We start from the raw sequence: 10,925 nt of genomic DNA, 5'->3' as shown, positions 1-10,925 counted from the left end.
GGATGATAATGCGGTGAAGGTGTGGTTTGATGTCAGAGTGCAATAAAGGTTACGGAGTCGTTGGAAATTTTTTATTGAAAAACTATGCGCTTTTCGGAAAATATGTCAAGAATAAAAAGTTCTTGTAATCAGCTGAGAAATACGCCTGAATTTTTCCAGAGCGTTTTGAGCAAAATTTTGAATTTTGCAAAAATTGTTCATATGCAAAATCCAAAATTTTGCTCAAAACGCTTCGAAAAAATTCAGGCGTATTTCTTGGCTGATTACAAGAACTTTTTATTCCTGATGATTTTTACGAAAAGCGTATCGTTTATTGTAAAAAAATTCATGAATGTTTTCACAAAAATTTTGCCATTAAGACGCCATTTTGAAAATACTCAAACGAAAAATCGATCTTTAAACCATGGATTCTTAAAGTTTAGACATTTATTCCAGCGGTTAGTGAGATTCCAGGTTAATTACAGACTCGAAAAGCTTTGGAAAATGGTTCACAAAAAAAATAGGCACGAAAAATCACGTTTTTTTTTTTGTTTAAACTGCATTTTGGGATAATAAATAAATTTTTTGAGGAATTTCATTGGCACCGTCGGAAAGAGGTGATCTTAAGCAATGAAAAAATATGTGCCTCAATTTTTTCTAGTGTCGAATAGTCTTAGTTATTGGCCGTTGAAAAGCAGTGTCCCGGTAGTGGCGTTTTGGCCGTTTAAGGGTTAATAAATTACCTGATATTTTAAATATCTAAAAATTGCCGCAAATTTTCGGTAATTTATGATAATTTATGGTAATTTATCAGTAATTTTTGGGAACTTATCACTTCGAGTTGGTCCAATCTTGTCACCAGCCCTATCCGACACTTGGTAGTGCCAAACAAATTCCGACAGTGAGCACAACTGCGCATTCTACACGTTTAACAGTGATAATAATATAAATAGTTTAAAAAATGTATTTTTCAATAAAAATGTATTATTGAATCTATTACAATAGATAAAAAGACTTTTCATATTTATTATTATGAACAAAAGTCTGAAGAAATAGTGGTAGAAATAAGAGTACAAATTTTTAATACATAATATAGTTTTTCATACACTGTCAAAGTATTATAAAATGTAAATTAAATTATTAGGAATTAATAATAATGTAATTACAGTTAAATCTGTATTTATTGTCGGTTTTAGGACTGACCAAATAATTCATATGGAAATGTAGCATAAAAATAATTTTACAGAAATAAAAAATAATTGATAGTCAATAATAATAACTAATATGTTGTACCTATGCAAATAAATTTAATGGTTTTTGATATGCATAGGTGGGAAGATAGTATGTATTTACTGTTGAAAATAGACCATAGCCTGTAATTCTCAACTGATTTGGATATTACTTTTTATAAATGAATTGCATTAAAATTCTAAGAAAACTGTCATTAACAATTTTATCGTTACTATTTGGGATCAATAATATATAAACAAATGCAGTGGGAAAATTAATCATTTCGACAATATGATTGTTTATCTCTGAACAAAATTACTTGAATAAACCCGTTGTTGATCAGAAGAATTTCAAATGAATTTAAATGACACATTTATTTTATTTAACATTTTACTTTATTTCTATAAATAATTTATTTAAACAAATCGAAATAAGTCACTTCCCGCAAGCTATACATGCCTCGAAAAGCGAAAATTATATGCATGTGTTACAAAAAGAAATTTTTTCTGTGAATTTAACATTCCTAAAAGTTTTTCCTCATAGTAAAAGAAAGTTATGTCTAATTTTTTTAGAGCATCTGTTCATACTTTAATATTTACATACTCAAAAAAATCCCTTCAGTAAAAATAAAAAAATAAGAATGCATTGCATAACTGTACGGAAAAACTATTTCTCGTAATAATACTCAACGTGAAATTCAAAATGCATTATTACTCTTTTTATTTTTGAATGCTGCCCCCAGAGCGCCTGATAAGCAAAATTAGGTCAAATGTCTTGCCAAGTACATTACAAAAAATATGTAAGTTTTTCGAACAGTGCTGATAATGAGTGAAGATACTCTCTAAATATGAATCAGTGAAAAATGCACTGACTGAAATAGTCGCTTCGTATTAAAGTTAAGCGTTCTTGATATTCTTTTACTGAAGTAGCAAAAATAATGCCTTAATGAAGTAAATTTTTTAATGTTCTGGCTGAAGTCTCCTACAGAAGCTGCGGGGAAAATATACACTAACTCGTCAAAAATGTACTTAATGGGTGTGCGCACGATAGTCCAGTCTTGAAAGTAAAGTAATATGTAAGTTTATTTGTTATTTAAAAGCAACGAAACTTTTCACCTTTTTTAATATTTGATCATATTTGTGGGAATAAGTGTGGGTCATATTGTGTGTGTCATATTTGTGGGAGTCAAATAATTAGGTTAACTCATTCAACCTTTCGCGAAACTCGAATTGAAATTCGAAGATTACTGATTGAAAGTTTTGTAAGAATATTTATGTTCGTCATGATTCCATTCCTGAAGAAAGACTTCAAAACCACTGATCCAACAGACTTCTTAAATCCGTTATCAGCAACGAAAACTCTTTGATGATTGCCTTATAAAGAATGAAAGGAAAATTCAGTTACAAAAAATTAATCTACAGCATGTTGTTAAACTTCCGATTCATGGATGGAGGATTTTTCTTTCCCTAAAAGAAGTAACTCGTATGACATCAAGGCAATTAAACTTTTTTCAAATAAACTGCTAGATTTAAATGGGTTTGAAATGAAAGTTAGATCCTTTCATTTGCCACCCTTTTTTAACTTGAAGCGCTACCGTCAGGATATCCCGTTCAAGTTTCGGGAGCTGATGCAAAGTTTGCCTATGCTTTATATCGAAACAAATAAGGTTCAGATACTAGACGTTTAATCGTAAGATATATAGTTAGGTCACTGATATTTCGTTAACGACTACGAACAAACAGGTTTCATCTTTCTGAAATTCGACAATGATTTTTGGCCCTAGTTTGAGATACTATAAGGAGGATCTCTAGGTTTCTCAGTACCTCGAGAATCTTTTATATTTTCAGAAGGGATTGCATTTCTCTCAAATATCATTGCATTCTCGCTAATCTCTTCCAGTATCCTTTCAATACTAACCCAAACGAAACTACGAAAAAGTCAGAGACGACTATTGACACATAAGAAGAATTAAACAGGAACAATCTCAATTCGATGACGATAAAAGTAATATGGATGTGATGAAGGAAGAAACTGAACCAGTTGTGCAAGCATTAACAGCATAATCTAGGATTATTTCGAGAAATGAAGAATTATATCCCGTGACGAAAATCATGAAGAAAAGCGTGTTCCTTTTGGCGAACCTTTTTTTTAATCTATCGAGGACAAATTTGCTGATAGAAATTATAACATTTTTTTGTTCTAAGATAGCTGATCAGCGCCCGTCCTGTGCTACACCAGACCTTCCAGATCAAAGTTAGAATTTGCATTCTTTTTGGCTAAGTGTGCAGAGTCAGTCTAGATAAAGTTAGACCTGGACAAAAGCTAGATCTGTGCCAGATCAGTTGTTCCAGACTAGACCGTATAGATATAGCTTGATCTGGACACGATAGACCTGGCACGATACTGCCATGAAATTTTTCCACACGGAAGGACTCAGTCCGGGAAGGCTGAGGAAAGAGCTCGAAATATTAATCGTAGATCCCCATTACTTAATTGCCAGTTCTCAGTTTGGGATTTCTGAACACGTAATCCTGAAAATCTGGGATTCACTTTGAAATTTCCAGTGCTTGAAACTTGTTCGCAAATCCGATTTTTTTCCTTGCTGTTTGAATAAAAGGTGTGTCATTTTATTGCAACAGATGAATTTAAAATCCGAGAAAGCAAAAAAGTTTGGCTGCAACGCGAAATGAGATGTAAAATCCTGACAAATATCGAACACATAGTAGCTTACGATAAATGCGATTATTTATAAAAAGCAATGAAAAAAATGTAAGTTGGCGGCTAGCCAAGGGTACTTTGACCCTGTGTTTTAAATTACCAAGTTTCAAGTTACCCCCTGTTGTCCAAGATACCATTGATTCTATGTAAATGTAAATGTTGAGATGACAGCTTGATTAAACCATGACAGATGCTGAAGAACGGAAAGGGGCTTAATTACGAATCCGCGTTTAAAATTCATTGGAAAGATACACGAGGAAAATAAGCACACATTAACTCTAATACCAGCAGCAATTGGCTATTTTTCAAATTATTTGTTAACACTCATTTTTCCCGAATAATCTAAATTTATTATATTTTCGGGCAAAAGTGAAATTTTAGATAGTAAACTTTATAGGCATTTTTTAAGTTTCAACAAATAATTTAAAAACGTAGATTCGGCCTTAAAGAAAAAAAACTGAAGTCAATTTTCATGGAATGATTTTAAGAGATTTTTTTTCAGTTTCTGTTATTTAATGATAAAAAGCTGATCGATGGTAGATTAGAAAATGAATCTGAACAGAAATATGAAAAAATATTTATGATCACTATATTTGGCCTCTGACTCATTCAACTGGGGTTCAGGCTTCAGAGCGGATGGAGGATTTTTCTTTTCTCAAAGGAAGTACTCACATGACCTTTTTTATGTGAACCTTATGTTTTAGTTTTTATATTGTGGACCATAAAGTCAACAATATAAGACATGAGATACTATATGATAAGAAAGTACGATATAAACCTTATCCCGCTTTTCTTTTGTCAATATCAATACTCTTATCATATCGATAGATTATAATCACAATAGCTTTTTTTAAATGCGAATTTCACTAGAAATAAATTTTGAAACTTCCCAGACTTTATTTTTGTTCTTAGATGTATCGAATGATTAGTGTTTTTAATTGTTGGAAGAAAAGACTTTGCTATCTTCAAAATTTCCTAAAAGAAAATAAGTATTTTGGTGATGGAATTTCATTTTATATTTAAAATGCGGACGAAAGAAAGTAATTTTATTTTCTCTGAAAATAAATTGAATTGATGTTTGGTCTTGACTTTCAGGCGGAACACGGATGTTTAAATCAGCTTCTAAATTCAGAGTGTCAACATGAAATCTAGGGATTTCGCGGTCTACACTCCGGTTTCTCTTAGCCCGGATACAGACGAGGACACTTTAGTTAATGCAGAAATTTACAACAATGGTAAGTATTTTTATTAAAAATATAATTTTGATTAAGAATTGAAAATATTTCTATATTTTTAACTTTGAAATCATCCAATATAATTTGTACCAGCAAATCTATATTGTGTTTCAAGATTGAAAAAGGGGACTGTCGATCATGATAAGTCCTTTATTGTATTATTGTTATTTTCAACTTTGTCAATAATGAAATGCTTTTATTGAATATTAAGACGAAACGTGATATGATATATGATTTATGAGACTTCTCCGAATATTGAAATCGATTTCATTTTTCAATATCTGCATTTTGTTATATAAAGAAAAGAAACGCAGATCATATTTATTTCCGCTCACTGAAATTAGCTTAGAATAGGCTGATGAATATTTCCACTTAAAGTTATTTGTAGTAAAAACGAAAGACACAGTTTTTAAAATTTGTACCTACAGAAAATAATGAAGCCTTTTGTGGCAAACACCTCCTAATTTGGAATTTGAGTTTGGTGTTCAATTAAAGTTTTAATTGAATCAAAACAAAGATAAGACTTTTTGCAGGCTGCAATTAGCAGTTCGACGAATCAGACGATTTTAGCGATTCATAAGCCGACTGGCTATAGAAAAACAAACTAAAAACAGCGGTAGCACGTCGAGGGTACTTGAGACGAAGAATTTTAATGGTCTTTTAATATCAGCGATTCTCCGTTTGTGAGTATTGAAACTGGATTTCTAAGAGTGCACAAAAGTTTTCACAATATAACTGTACTTGAAATGTTATGTGCAAAGTAACATTTCTAGAAAATCAGAAAGTAAGAAATTTATTAGAAAATAAAAAAAAATCTACAGTTATAACTGTGTATAGCCATTAAATTTACTCACATTTATTCTAAGTCGACATAAACAACAATTTTATATAACAAAGTCAATAGAATACAGTCGTCACAGGACCCATTGCAAATTAAAAAAGGTAAAGAAGTGAATTTTTTATAAAAAATTGGCGTTATTTTCTTGAATTAAGAGTTCTTATTCTGATCCCTCTAATAGCTTAAGGGGAGGTTCTCATTCAAAGGGCCAAAAAGTAAGCAACATTTGGAATTTTTTGTGGGCCAATGAAAAAACATAGAAGGAAACGGTTTTGGTATTTAAGAAGGTTATATTTTTGTCTTAATTTTCAAATCTTTTCATGTAGAAAAAAACAAAATGGCGCCCGTAGTGACGGTCCATTTGAGGTTCGGTGCGCGCGGACTCCCCAAACTGCGAGCAGCCTACTGCCTCATGATCGACCTGAAACAAAAAACTGAAAATAAGGCTCAAAACGACACTAAATTTATTGGAGCTTGTACCTATCAAACTCAAATTTGACGTAATGGTTGAGTTTAAAGGCGATCTCAAACTTTGAGATCGATTTTTTAGCGTTTTTTTCCACTTTAAGGCTTCACAAAAAGTAGTGAATAGAAAGAATTTGTAGATTTTATAGGTACATGCTCCAATAAACAAGGTTTTTTTCGATAGGGCAAAACACGAAGTCATTAAATTGAACCGTTATCAAGTGAGATTGTCCGCAGTTTTGAAAAATCATGTTTTGAGATAAACACGTTTAAAGTTTTGAGAACACCTCCCATGAATTATTCGAGGTGGAATGTCAAGAATTACATGGAATAAGGGGTTTTCGATATCACTGATTACGAATCTGAAGTCAGTTTGTCGAAATTCAAAATGGCCGACCCAATATGGCCGACCCAATATGGCGGACCCCTACCAAAAAATAGGTGGTATTTCAACCAAAATCGACAAGAAAGGGGTTTTGTGATTTATAAACACGAATTTGAGTTAAAATGTACCAAAATAAAAATAATAAAAATGGCGATTCCAATATGACGGACTAAAATGTGACTTTAACAATTTTGACCGAAATTTTTAGTTTTTCACTATTTTCTGTGGTTGTTTGATAACTTACGATTAGTCTGCGGTGCCTAGTCCGTATAACAGTCCTTCCTCCTCCTCGAATTGCTCCTGGAGAGAAATGGCTCGAGCTTTCTTCTCCAGGTAAGCCGCTCTCGCGTCCTATGGGGGCCTAAACGGTGCCTCGAACAGTGGCCTGTAGAAACTGTTCTGATGCGCGGATCGAAAAACCCGCTTATCACAATATAGTAGACACTTATACCTTTCAAAAAATGCAAAAAAAAATCGATTTTTTGACGATTTCGAATGAGAACCTCCCCTTAATTGGAAAAGCACCTGACCGGAAATCAGAAGTTTTGTGGTTCGATTCCCAATGAAGTGAAGATGGAGTAGGATCTTTTTTTCAAGAAATAATTTTAATCAGAAATAGGTGACTAATAGGTGACCGAAAAAATGGTTTAATATTAAAATTTGTAATAAGGAATTCTGCAACACTCATTAAGGCTTTCAATTTGAAATACGTGTCCAGACTCTTAAAGTTGCCAATTTCAAAATCTTCAAAAATCATTTTATTTTTAAGTATTGAAGGTTTTAAATGTAAAATTACTCAATTTTTAAGTTTTTCAATTTGAAAATGTCCAATTTTTATTATTTGAATTTCGAAATAATAAATTTACAAAAATTTTATAAGCTTATAGAAGGATTCAAACAAGAATTTTTTAATTTAAAGCACTTCAGTTTTTAAATGATCTAATTTATCATGTTTCGAGCTAAAGTGATTGAATGTTTTGAATAAAAAATTCTTTAAATATTAGAGCCTTTATTTTTAAAACATAAGCCTTTGAGGAATTTAAATTTTCTATCTAACAATTTTTGTATACTTTAAAATATAAATAGTAAATTAAAAATCCTTTCAATCTAAACATTATTCAGAACAGGAGGCTAACAATGTAAAAAACCAAACAAGAGTGAAGGGGCGGCTCACAGCCCAGCTTGAGAATAAACCTTAGAAATGGCATATTTTTAGATTTTTGAAGTTCTGAGTTTAACAATTGAAAAATAAAAGATAAAAAAATAAAAATGTTCAAATTCAAGCCTTCAAAATGAAATAATTTTACTTCATGAATTAAAAATGTGTATTTCAAAATTATTAAGATTAAAAAGAAGACTTGCAGAGAAACTTTGTGAGTCAGAACAGTCACCTACTCACATTTTACACACATATTTTTTCAGAGATTACATAAATATACAAACACACACATATAAACGAGTACACATCCGGATACCTACTCGACTTCCGAATTCGATTTTGTGCTAACCATACATGTAGGTTACGCGAAGGCGTACAGAGGTGATAAAGTGTGACTAACGTCAGATTCCGTTTTTGGGAGTGATGACTCGCTCGAGGGTTTGCGAATGACTTTATCTAATCGTAAATTTTTACGTAAGTGTTAACTATGTGTTAAATATGTTATCATAATCCACGCAGTTTTGATAGGGAAGGCAGATCCGGACATGTCCTTTTCTATTTTATTGACATATTTTGTATACGATTCAGATGTGTTAAAATATTTTTTACTGAGAAAAATTTGTACTTTCATTTGCGGAAAAAATTGGGAATAAGAAGCATTACAGGTAATGCGGGCAGGAGGGTAACAGCCAGCAGAGTAACTTCTAGCGAAGTCCGCAGTCGCAGTTACCCTGCTGGCTATTACCTTACTTCGTATACATTATCTGCAATGCTTCTTACTATCAGTTTTTTCTGCGTTTGAAAATTTTATATTTTAGTAAAAAATTTAACAAATCTAATCTTCATGCAGGCTTACTAATTGAGTAAAATATATAAGTCACACTATAGGGGGGGGGGGGCAGTCTTTGTTATGATGTGGCGAATGGGCATAGTTTAACGCGAAATATTCCCCCCTATTCCCCTATTTGACCTTTTATTGAAAGAATTTCTATATTTTCCCTGTGTTTCAGAAACTTCCAATTTTTTCTCATTTTTTCGCTTAAATACGAACTGAATAAATATTCAAATTGAAAATAGCAATTGAAAAGTCTACTATTATATTTTTGGTTCAAAATGCATCTCTTTTAGTTAAAATTTCGAATATTTGGTTGAAAATTGTACTATTTTGTTGAAAATTCGTTTTTTAAATTTGAATAATAATACTCCTAGTTAGAAGTTTAACTTGACCATTCTTGGTTCAAATTTGATAGTTTCAGTTGAAAATTCAACTACTAACATTTTCATTGAGGATTTGTCGTTTTTATTAATAATTCAACTGCTTGGTTTAAAGTTGAACTGCTTTGTTAAATATTAATTTTATTGGTTGAAGATTTAACTATTTTGCTGAAAGTTTGTTCTTTTTTGGTGAAAAATTGATTTTTTTATCGAAAATTTAACTATTCCATTGTTGGTTGAACATTGAACGTTTTGTTGAAAAAAAATATCACCTTGATTGAGAATTTAACTGCTTGATTAAAAGTAAAACTGTTTTGTTAAAAATTAATTTTATTCGTTGAAGATACATCTGCTGGTTTAAAAAATTAACTATTTTATTAAAAATTCGTCTTTTTCGATTTAAAATAATTTTTTTTCAAATTCAAATGTGCCATTATTAGTTGATAATTGATAGTTTTTAGTTAAAACTTTAAACAATTGTTCGAAAATATATGTATTTTGTTGTAAATTAATCTTTTTTCGATTTTTTATTTCAATAATTTTTTTAAACGGGAAATTGAACTATTCCATTTTTTTGAAACTTATCTTTCATAGTTTAAAATTTGACCTTTTGTTTTAAAATTAAGTTTTTTGTTAAAAATGCAATTGTTTTGTAGAAAATTCATCTTCTTGATTTCAAAATACAACATTTAAGTAGAAATATTTTTTGGTTGAAATATCAACTCTTATATTTATGATTAAGATTTCATCTTTTTGGTTTAATTGAAACTTTTTTTAATTTAAAATTAAAATATTTTTTTGTTGAAATATCAATTATTATCCTTCTCGGTAGGAATTAACCTTTTTGCTTGAAAATTCAACTACTGGAATGGAAATTTAATATTTTCTTAAAAATGGATCTATTTTTTTTAACAATTATAACTATTTTGTTAAAAAGTGTACTGTTTTGTTGCACATTCATCTCTTTGGATGGAAAATTCATCTTGTTGGGTTAAAAATAAAACTGTCTTAAAAAATTTGTTTTTATTTTTTGGCTTGAAGGTTCAACTCTTCGATTGACATTGCAATTGTGTTCAGTTGAAATTCAAACATTTTTGTTTAAAAATTCAAATATTTTATTGAAAATTTGTCCCTTCTGCTTGAAAGTTCAACTATTTGGTTGTCAATGTAACTGCTTTTGATTCTGATGATTAGTTTCGTTGTCAATAAAAGTTCAAATATTGTATTAAAAACTTATCTTTTTGGTTCCGCAATTTAACTGCTTTGTTGAAAATGCGTGTTTCGGAATTGAAAATTCAACTATTTTATGAAACACTCGACTTTTCAGCTTAAAAAGTTAACTCTTCTGCTAAAAATGAAATATATTCCGACTTGAAATCTTAAGCGTTGCATATTTATTCCAATATGGTACCTACACATTAATTTTTTGAAAAGATTTTATTCCACTATTTTCGTAAAAAATCACTCTTCGTGCCCTGCATAATATGCATATATGCTCATTTGGAAGTTTTACAATTTCGCTGACCGTGAAGAGATTAAGATTATAGTTATCGACATCTCAAATGTCCATATCCGCGCAACTCTTTCATTTCCGATTACTTAACCCTTAAACGGCCAAAACGCCACTACCGGTACACTGCTTTTCAACGGTCAATAACTAAGACTATTCGACACTAGAAAAAATTGAGACACATATATTTT

General features: G+C 30.8%; 1 protein-coding gene across 3 annotated transcripts in view; it reads left to right on the top strand.

Annotated features, from left to right (window-relative positions):
- The window catches only part of LOC117176109 (protein TANC2), a 115,038-nt gene that overhangs the window by 16,250 nt on the left and 87,863 nt on the right, over positions 1 to 10,925 (top strand). For all 3 annotated transcript variants that reach the window (XM_033366151.1, XM_033366155.1, XM_033366150.1), the window contains exon 2: positions 5,023 to 5,162. In XM_033366151.1, coding sequence (XP_033222042.1) covers positions 5,069 to 5,162 — 94 coding nt within the window. In that variant the 5' untranslated portion in view covers positions 5,023 to 5,068. The remainder of the gene's footprint in view (positions 1 to 5,022; positions 5,163 to 10,925) is intronic.

The sequence above is a fragment of the Belonocnema kinseyi genome, chromosome 7, assembly GCF_010883055.1.
Source record: "Belonocnema kinseyi isolate 2016_QV_RU_SX_M_011 chromosome 7, B_treatae_v1, whole genome shotgun sequence".
Classification (NCBI taxonomy): domain Eukaryota; kingdom Metazoa; phylum Arthropoda; class Insecta; order Hymenoptera; family Cynipidae; genus Belonocnema; species Belonocnema kinseyi.
Note: the sequence above shows the minus strand (reverse complement) of the source record. Positions and strands in the feature narration are given on the sequence as shown.